This window comes from Morone saxatilis, unplaced genomic scaffold (genome assembly GCF_004916995.1).
Source record: "Morone saxatilis isolate NCDOM2014 unplaced genomic scaffold, NCSU_SB_2.0 Contig24, whole genome shotgun sequence".
NCBI classification, from domain to species: Eukaryota; Metazoa; Chordata; class Actinopteri; family Moronidae; genus Morone; species Morone saxatilis.
The window spans coordinates 18,250,142-18,260,687 of NW_023339807.1; the positions used below are offsets into that span (position 1 = coordinate 18,250,142).

The following is a 10,546-nucleotide window of genomic DNA, read 5'->3' on the forward strand; positions in this document are numbered from 1 at the left end:
GTGTGTGTGTGTATACTGCCCACGTTTTCAGTGTGTTCATTAGGCCAATTTATTTAAGTGTTATGAGTGCAACAACATCAACTGCCCTAAAATTCATTTACAGCCCATATGGAGGAGGTTATTGGCATGAATCCCCTTTATTCAGCATTCAACTAACCAATTATCGCTTTATCCCACCCTGTTGCGTAACTCTCCTGTAGTCCCATTCATATCAATTCACCTCTTTGGAGCAGCAGGGCTTTGACAGTAATTGTTAATTGTAACCACCGTAAATCTGGTGGCAAATCGTAATTTCCCTGGTGTCCCCTTAGCTAGGTGACACCCCCACAGCTGCAAGCCCAAACTAATGAGAATGTCATTGGTGGGTGTACATTATTAAAGGGCCATCACAGTGCTGAGATGGTTCATTATTAAAGAGATGGGAGATCGGTAGTGCTTTGTGAAGAGACCAGCCATGACGACTCTTACAGCTGTGTTTTGACGGCTCGGGGCGGGCAGATGATATCACCATGACAGCACTATTTGAATTTCCTCCACCCACTTCTCCTCGCTTCTTCCTGATATATCCCAATTTGCATTCTAGGCTTTTAACTGTTGGCTGTCAACCAGAGGACGTATGATAAGTGAAAATAATAGAATAAGTGAAAGTGGTTGTGGACCATTATCGGTGTATTTTTTTCCCCTGTGTCCTCCAGCTGCTATTGACCCCAAGTCAATTTGAGCAGCCTCTTTATTTTATGTAATCCGTATAATGTGCTTTGTGTGGTTAATGGTTATTTTTAATGAACCTTTTTTGTATTTTTGTTAATGTCTCAGTCATCACTCTATTTCCCCTGTCTTCATCTCATTTCTCAGACACAGTGAGGAAAAGTATTTCAGAGGCGTCCATCTCTTCTCCTCACGCAGACCCCCCTGTACCCTCAGAGACCTCAGAGTTCCCCACCAGGAAATTATCTGTGAAGAGCCAGACTTGCCAGGACTTGGGATCCCACAACAATTCCACTTCTCACAGTGAACCACTGCTGTCTGAGCGCACAGTATGTTACGCTTGAACATGTTTACATTGAGATTAGCATGTTTTCACTTGATGCTGTTATCCAGAAGAAGTTAACAGTGTTAAACAGCCATGTGTCGTTGCTTAAAAGAACACAGGGCTGTTAGTGGGGATTGTTGTAGGAATTAAATCCTGTGACTATGGAAAGGTCTGTAATTTGATGATGACTATTGCACCATTGCAGTGAGAAAATAATCTCTGCTTACCGCTTGCATTAAAAAAAAAAATAGTTGTAGCCATTTGAAGAGGCTGATCAGTTTATGAGCATGGAGATGTGTTGGCCCTCTGTCATACAATGCGGTATATCCTGCAGTGATGTGCATGTTTCATCTCATTTAACTCCTCATAAACAGATTTGGCAATAAAATGCTGACAGAATATCCAAACTTTTCGCTTTTGCTGGTACTGGCAAGGTACCGCAGATTATCCTCGCATGTATTTCCACACAGGCAGACTGGATTAGTGGCTGGCTTGGGAAAAATAGCAAGCAGAGGTGACGTAAGATTTTAAATATGCTTTTCCTCCTTGAAATGGGGATCGTTCAGCCAAGACTCTCAGGCAATGAGCCAAGGTTTTTTTAGAAGATTCTCACAAGGACAAAGTATTGTGTGTGTGTGTATTTCTAATCAAGCTTGTTTTCAAATATTTTATGCCTTTCTTCCTATTCCTTGACATTACTTTGTCTGTTGATCACTCAGTGCTGTCTCACTCACCCGAATTATTTCTCATCCCATGTTTTATGTAGCCAGAAGATGTGAATTTCTTCCTCTCAAAGGATGCAGATCCGTCCATGTCCAGCGACTTTTCTTCAGTGGCCATACCACCTCCTGCTGGAGAGGATGGCTCAGAGCTGGAGCACCATCGGGAGTTTCCCCTGGGCTTTGAGCCACTGCGGTCAAAACAGCTGGCTGAGATGAGGGTGGAGAGCTCTCCTGTGTTTAAGGATCCTTTCTGCTCTCCTCTGCTGGCTCCTGATAGCATGCTGAAAGGGCTGCCACCTGTACATATAGTGGTAAGAAGAAGCTGCAGTTGGGATAATCGACAGAAGGCATTTATACAGTTAAATACACATAGGTCAAAGGTTGCTCACTCAACTGGGGTGTTAGGCTAAGCTGCATCAGTGCATTAAAACAGTCCTTGCAGCTGTCTTCATTTGGTTGCACGTATGATCCTCCACGACAAAGCTGATCCTTCTTATGTTTCTTCAACAGGTTTTAAATTGAGCAGATATGATATTGTTAGAGCATGCAGGAGCAGACCAGGATTAGGCTGTTCATGATGATGAATTAAAGGGAGGACTACACTACTTACATTATTGTATCAGAGTGATGGGTGAGATGGGGGAGGTTGAAGCCTGCTTTCTCTTGTAAGAAGTGTTAATATGAACATGAAGAAATTGGTGCTGATTTTAAAGTGGCTAGAGTGAGTCAGCGAGAATGTAAAGAAAGCAGGAACAAAAGAGACTGGAACGCTTGGCTTCCCTTTCTTCATCCCTTAATTAAGATTCTTGACATGTCTGAAGGGAATCCTAATTTGCTTTTCACCATTCCCACCCCTTTCCCTCCCTCCCGCTTCCTCTCTCTCCCCTCTCAGGCTTGTGCTTTAGACCCCATGCTGGACGATTCTGTGATGTTTGCCAAGCGTTTGAGGAACATAGACCAGCCTGTCACTCTGTGCGTGGTGGACGACCTCCCCCATGGCTTCCTCAGCCTATCACAGCTCTCCAGGGAGACGAGGGAGGCTGCCAACGTCTGCGCAGAGAGAATTCGCGCCGTCTTCACCCAGACAGACACACCGCCGGAGCCACGCAAGCATCGCAAGCTGGAACGGACCGATAGGGGTGTGTCAGCCTCTTCAGGGGAAGCTGGGTCTCTCTTTGTCAGCCCCATTGAGGGAGTGGAGCTGACTGCCGGGAGAGGGGCTAAAATTGCTGATGGGGATGGCTTGGTTGCTGTGGCAACCCAGAATAACACTGACGCTGGTGGTATTGGGCCTTAAATAAGGTTGGATAAAGAACGACTGCAGTCACCCAAGGAGTGAAGGAAGGAAGAGTAAATAAAAGTCAGACAAACTTGGGCAGTGCAATGCTCTAAAAGAGAGAGAGAGAAAGCATCCTAAAAACAGAAAGAGGGGAGGGGGAAGTCTAGGAGATTGTCCAGTTTTTGAGAGACAAAAAAATAGAGGAGGAGCACTGAAATACAACTTCCTCTGATTTACAATTCTTGCCACTTGTCTGTGCACCATCATGCACCGACGCAAATCTGGCAGACAAAATGAACACACCCACAAAATGTTTAAAAATAAAATGGTAATTTAGCAGCTACTTAGATCAAAGACCAGCATTCACCCACACATGCAGCACACATACTTAACAGAGTTGCCGTTAGGCAGCGGAGGCTCGGACATAAAGTAGCGCTGGAGATTCTTGAGACGAGGCCTGAATGGGTGATTCATCTAGGCCAAGGCAGTCATTTGAGGCCCTAATCAGACAGTGGTAGGCACACTATATGCTTCTGTATAGAGTCATCCCCATCAAAATGGCCACTTGTCCTTTAGGGGGGTGCTCTAAATCACACTTAATAACTCCACATTGTGTTCTCCATTACGCCAGTTTGGCAGTCAATACAGCTCACTTTGTGGATAGTAAGTCTGTTGACTCTCTCCCAAATAGAATTACAGAGCTAAAACACAACAGACTGAAATACTCTAAACTGAATGAATTGATTTACTTGTTTCTTGAGATTTTATTGCAGTTTTAATCATATTATTAACCCTATGCAGTAGTATTACTTTTGTTATTTATATCTTCTTCTTTTTTTCTATTGCTGTATCTTAATCATTACAGGTTTGTCTGTTGATATGTACACTATATTGTTTGTTTAATGTAATCTTTTGTTGTTCATTCCACATTTGTGAATGTGCTCAATATTTACCTCTGCTTCTTTGGCACAGTTGCTCCGACATCCCTGGCCTTTCCAATTGAACTCATATGCTACTCCCAGTAAAGCATACTGATAGGATAAAGTAAATGTAGAGTATTTAACTGGGACACAGTGCCCTATCTAGATGCTGCCTGGTGCTTTTCATAGTACTGATATACTAATGCAAAGATTGCATTTTATTGATTGCTACAGTGAAATTTCTGGAGATGCACTAAGGTGCATTATTTTCAAAAGACTAGTACTTGCTTGAAAACTCGAGTCCCATCTTTATAAGGTCTTTAAGGAACAATCCTAGCTCTCAGATGTCTGAAAGAGGCGAAATGTTTTTATTTTTATTATTTTACGACTGAAAAATATTGCTTGAGATTCTCCTTCTGCAGAACTAGAGTACAAGAGAAAGGGGCAGCATAAAGTCCAGTCCACTGCACTGATTACCTGAGGTTCTCCCCCTTCCTCGACAGGCGTTATTGCTCACAGTACTTCTCTGCACAGTATGTAGTGTGTTAAAGTACCACTTCTCTTGATCAAGGGTATTTCCTGCCTGACAATCTGTTTCTACAAATCAGAGGCTTTTAGGCAAAGCTCCAGCTCCCTGAGCATGAAAAGAGATTGTATGAGTGCTGTGTAACAGCCACTGAACTTGTTTGGCCAACGAAAAGAGGCTGGTGGTCCAGATGTCTTTGCTCCTCACCATCACATTTGGGGTTGACTTTGTTTTTCGATAAGCTGAGTACACTCGTCTGAGCGCGATGCCACCGAAGCACTTTGAAGTACACAAAAATGTCCTTCTGAGGGTCAGTTCCTCTATCAGGTCCAACTAAATATAGATGCCAACAATGCTGGCACTGTCCTGCCCTTGCCTGGTAACAGGGCTAGGGTTGCCAGGTCTGTAGAGAGGGGATGCTGTGTGATGAATAGGATTTAGCTGAAGCTCCGAGTGCAAGATTCTCCCCCCTGTAGAAGAGCTGGATTTTCAGCAGCAAAGTCATGCTACAGGATTAGACCATGCTCAGTTCTGTCAGCTCGAAGTACTTACTGCAATATTTTTAGTCAGATTGATGGAGAGAACCACGGCCGTGAAAAGAAGGAAAGTAATACACTCATCCTCTCGGAGATGCTGGGCTAAAGTTTGTACTTGCTTTACTAGCCGCTGTTTATGCTCACTCTGCACTTTTGCAGTAGTTGATTTGTCGATCCGTGCAAGTGTATTTTAAGCTAGAGCTTGTAAACGTGTTTTGTTTTTTGTTTTTTTTCTTCTTTACTTGGTGCCTGTATGTGTGGCTCAAGTGGAGTCTGCATGTGCTCATTCACATGATGAGAAACATGAGCTCACACACGGGCGCGTCCTCTTTGTGTCGTGTGTTCACATAAAGACGGGAATGGCACTTTAAAGTCAAGAGACTATTCGTAGTATTAATCATCTGTCATCCGTTGTTGATCATCAGCACTTTGTGTATAAATTATGTGAGCTGCTAGAAAACTTTTTGAAAAAATGTGTCAAATTCACCCACTTGCTGTTTACTGACCTCTGTATACCTCTCACCCTTGATGACCACTCACGCATCAGGCTACCCTGAGTGCAGGTGATCGACCAGAGAGCCCATCTGGTGCTTTGCACAGATGAGTTTGCAGAGATGGGTCAGTGTTACCTTTTAGTTTCCCCGATTGCTGGCATTTTTGGTGGTTCCACTGATGCTTATATACTACCTTCAAATTTGAAATGTTTAATGTAGTATTGTTTCAATTAGTGTTGCTGCTTCATTAAAGGTGTCTAATTGTTGATGATCCACAGAACAACTTTATAATCACAAATTGTCCTTGTTAGTACAAACAAACTAGTTGTAGTCATTCAGTGTAAAGCTGCTTTTTTTATTTTTAAGTTAAATAATCAGGTTGTACAGTATACCTCCAGTTTACTCGTCTAGAGCTCGGTGAAGTGCAATGCAAAGTGCAATGCTGCTACAAACATGAGCTAGCTGCTTAGGTAAAGCTATGCAGTTACACACCAGCATCAAATCATTGTACTTTTCACAGTCTCCGTTTCCAGAGTCAGAAATAATTTATTGTTATGTGTTTGAATCACCTAAAGGTTTATTTCAGCTCATTTATTATTTGTCCCAAGTGGGCAGTTTGTGCTGCAGAAAACATAAAACACATAACAAACCAACATACAAACAAACAACTGTTGACATGAACATAAAGTCAACGTTGTACATCATAGTTACCATGCCAACCCATATACCACAACACTTATTTTAAAGTAGATACAACAAGATTTCTTGAAACCTTTCACAAATGCATCAGTGCATTAAGACTGACCTCAACCACGTTTCCTAATGAGAAGTACTCATTTGACCTACCAGTTAGACATCCTATATGTATGGTTAAAGTTTCAAGTAGAACCAAAGACTGCAGAGTCTTGTAACAGATGCGCTGTCCTTGCTGTTTAGCGTTTGCTGTTAACTGGTATCATTGAGAATGCAGGTGCTAGCCAGTGTCGTAGCCCGTCTGCACTACATATGCAAATTATGCCGCACTGTAAAATGCAGCTCTGATGTAGAATATGATTAGCCTTTTAAAAGAAGTAAGCCATAGACTGGAAACGAAGCTGTTTTACATTTACTTGTTTTGTTTTTGTACTTTTTTTTTTTTTGTATTTTTTTTTTCTTCAAAACACCACAAGTGCAAACGTGTGAATAAAAAAGAATGTATATTACATGATTCATGTAGATATTTTTACTTTCCGATTTGTTCATCTGATTGATTGCAGATTCATTGATTTGACTGCATTTTCGTTGCAGGTTTCATACTAGAATGTTGTGTCTGATTCGCCATGAGTAGGCTGGTTTCTGCCTTTGTTGATTTTATCTAAATAAATATATTCTCCCATGAACCTGCTGTTCTGTTGTGTTTAGACTCATGCATTAACCTTTTCTTTGCATTGATCAACCCAAAGGTTAACTAAAAGTCACTGAGAATAAGAAATCGAGATTGTAATTCAATAGATCTGGCAGATATTCTTGGTATATCTGATGGCTTTTGTTTTGGATTTGTTTTTTGCTTTAGTGTGATTTATGTATTCCACTTCATTTATGATTTTCTGAATACCAGAAACTTGGTAAAAGTTAATTGAATTTTAACCAAAATCTTGATTTAGTTGGGACTTGGGAAAAGGTCAATTAAAAAACTGACCTTTTTATAAATCTAGAAAGTGTCAGATCAAATCCAAAAAATACACAATGCAGAGAGCTCTGTGATATTATTCATGTATCATTATGTCTCTACACAGTCGTGAACAGTAACAAGAGTACAGTTTTGAAGTATCTGTATTTCCATTTGATGCTACTTTTATACTCATATTCCACCACATTTCTGAGGCAAATATTGTATTTTTCACTCCATTATATTTATCTGACAGCTACAGTAAAATTGCAGATAAAGATTTAACTTGAAACACACGATATGCTTATGAAAAAATGATGCTTTTATATAGACCTATGTAAAAATCTGCTCAAGCTACAACATTAAGATAACTCAAATCCAATAAATACAGGTAATAACAGACTTTTGATACTTAAAGTCGCCTACATTTTGCTGATATTTCAGATCTTCTACTTCATTTTGAATTAGGAAATACTTGCAACAGAGTATTTTACACTGTGCTAATAGCCTACAAAGAATGTCACTCAGAAATTAGGGCAGAAATGACATTTTTCAAGAAACTTCAGCAGTAACAGCCAATTATCTGATCCCATTCCTGTTGATATATATAGATAGTAATATATGTCCTGCTGATTAGTGATATAATAACCTGAGCCGGGAGGCCAGGCATCATCTGTCTCAGTGCTACTTCATTAGAGGTGTGTGACCTCTAATGAAAACATGATTGCAATCAGCGATGGCATTTTTAATGTTTGGACGTGTCGCATTCTCAAAGCACGAGCGGAACCGGGAGCGCGCACTCTATAACCCCCCTCTCTCCTCCCGAATCTCTCACACACACACACACACACACACACACACTCTCCACCATCCAGCTTCAGCTGCTGGAGGGGGCCACAGGCATTGAAGGGACCGGAACCGTGAACGCGCCCGGTTCTTCCTCTCATCCACTCTCGCGCTCTCGAGCCCCGTTCCTCCGTGCGCGCTCCCGCTCAGAGACAGGCACAGAGAGCCCGAGGAGCAGACGAGCGACAGCGGGGGAGAGAGGAAGATGGAGGTACGGGTCGGGGAGAGACTTCTGTGCCTGGCGGTGCTGTACAGCGTCTTCTGCGTGGATTCAGTCCTCGGGAAATACGTCAAAGGTATCGTCAACACCAAAGAGGTGAGCGCGGCTTTTTTCTTTTACCTCTTTAATTAGTTGCGACAATGACACCGCCACGGACCGAGAGCAGCGGGCAAAAGGGACTCGACTGCGTATCCGCACGCAGGTGTCTCTGTAGGGGGGGGTGGCTGGGGGGTGCTGGACCGCGGATACACGAAGAGGCTTCAGCCAATTCACCGTTAAGTTGCCTCAGATATTTCCACGCCGCCATATGAAACACTCTCACCTCTATTCTGCCTTGCAATTGCGCGCCATCAGCTTGCGTGTCATCTGTGGCGTATATTTTACCCTTATATGATAGTGTTTGGCATCATTGTAGCCCCCAGTGAGCGGCATCCCACCAGTCCACTGCTTCCAGTCGAGCCCCCCCCCCCCAGTTTGCGATTGCTCATCTTATTAAACCCAAAATGCAGCTTTAACGTGCCACGTTTGAAAATGTAAATGTGTGTTTGTGATTAAGAGCAGCCCGTTACAGGTGTGCGTCATTTGGCTTCTGGGGCGCAGCGCTGGATTTGTGGTGGTCCTTTTGAGGGGTTGGGGGTTTTTTGGTCTGTTTTTCAGACAGATCAGCGTCGACATCATCGCTGCCCTGACAGGATCTGTGAGTTTAAACTGTGAACTGTGCACCTGGGCAGACACTGTCGCTCTGGGGCGTTTGTAATTCAGGAGGCTACCACCTGCTGTTCCACATCCCTGGCCGGTATTCTCACGAGTTTGTGGATCAAGTTTGACATACATGAGTTGTGCGGTATACGGCTGTCTACCATTTTGTTGTGAGTTCAACAGGAGCAGGCCACTACGCAGACAAAGTAGCCTCTGTAACAACACTGGCAAATAAGCATTAATTCAAATTATGCATTAGGACATTATGGTAATTCTGCTGGAATTTCTGCAAAAACTGTGCAGCAGGAAGTCAAAGTATTTATCTCTCTGAAACAACAGGGGACACATTTGACCTTTCAGTCTGTGGGGCCAGCTGTGCCTGGAGATTTTAACCAGGGCTGAGGAAAATGAGTGTTTAACAAACCTGAAAAAGGGTATAAACAATTTCCCAGTGCCCAAATGTACAATCTTCTTGTTTTGCCTGACCATTCTGCTTATAACCCTATAAATCACAAGAAAGCAACAAACCGGGAAATGTTCTATCATTGGTTGAACTGTTTAATCTCTAACATGAGCTCCCCCTCAGCGGTCGGCCTCGCCTGCTCAGTAACCAGCAGCAGGGGAGGTGACTATGTTGTTGCAGCCAAACGCTCAGGTCACAGTCTGTTGCAAGGTACTGTGCATGCTCAGAAATACCCCTCCAATGAAACGCAGTGTAAATATTTCGCACCAGCCATGTGCACTCGGGTGTTTCATGTACCACAGATTTCCCATGTGTTGCCAACACTGGTGAAGTTTTAATTGATACTCCAAATTCTTTTAAGTGACCTGTGCAGCAAAGGATAAAGACCCTACTCTTGCATATTTAGTTCACCCAAACATGGGCCAGTAGTACTTGCACACTGTCACTTAACTTCTGCTTGACTTGAGTTTGGATGGTTATGAAAGAAACAACTATGTCACGCCTTTGCCATCAAACAGTCGCTGAACACTTTTGAATGATACCCAGTTGTTAGTGTATCCTATTCCGACTGAAAGCCTGCACTACACCACTGGATGCCAGAATGTGACTTGGCAGCAAAAAATGGTGAAATAGCTACCGGGAGCCAGTATATCACCTTACTTGTATATCACCTTACTCCCACCCAAAAAAACCAAAGAACAGAATCTGTCACACACCAGGCAGTTTGAGCCATCGAGCTCTAATTCTCGCTCTTAGCTCGCTGACTTCTTGTGCTCACATTTCCCGATCTCTGGCGGCAGTATGTTTAAAAATGCGTCATGAACTGAGAGATTGAAGTCACCAGTTTGAATCCCCAGAATGACGACGGGGATCTGAACGGATAAATTGAAAAAGAGGCACTCATCCATCCATCACTGACTGCTGTTGAGATGTCCTTGAACGCAGCGCTGAATCTGCACCTGCTCCAGTGGAGCTGCTCAGTGGCCGGCAATAGGTTGCACTGGACAACTTCGGTGTGTGTGTGTGTGTGTGTGTGTGAGTGTGTGAGTGTGTGAGACTCTCCACCTCTTGTCCAGAAGGACATTTACTTTTCTAATCCTCTGCAGTAAATAAGAATATACTTTTAATCAACCTTTCTTGTTATGTAAGGCCACAAATAA

General features: G+C 42.9%; 2 protein-coding genes across 3 annotated transcripts in view; both read left to right on the forward strand.

Annotated features, from left to right (window-relative positions):
- The window catches only part of lipeb (lipase, hormone-sensitive b), a 24,881-nt gene extending 17,992 nt beyond the window's left edge, over positions 1–6,889 (forward strand). For both annotated transcript variants that reach the window (XM_035671792.1, XM_035671793.1), the window contains 3 exons: positions 856–1,037; positions 1,800–2,066; positions 2,648–6,889. In XM_035671792.1, coding sequence (XP_035527685.1) covers positions 856–1,037; positions 1,800–2,066; positions 2,648–3,052 — 854 coding nt within the window. In that variant the 3' untranslated portion in view covers positions 3,053–6,889. The remainder of the gene's footprint in view (positions 1–855; positions 1,038–1,799; positions 2,067–2,647) is intronic.
- A 1,205-nt stretch (positions 6,890–8,094) lies between these two features.
- tmem145 (transmembrane protein 145) overlaps positions 8,095–10,546 on the forward strand; it is a 40,031-nt gene continuing 37,579 nt past the window's right edge. The window contains exon 1 of the mRNA XM_035672918.1: positions 8,095–8,320. Coding sequence (XP_035528811.1) covers positions 8,210–8,320 — 111 coding nt within the window. The 5' untranslated portion in view covers positions 8,095–8,209. The remainder of the gene's footprint in view (positions 8,321–10,546) is intronic.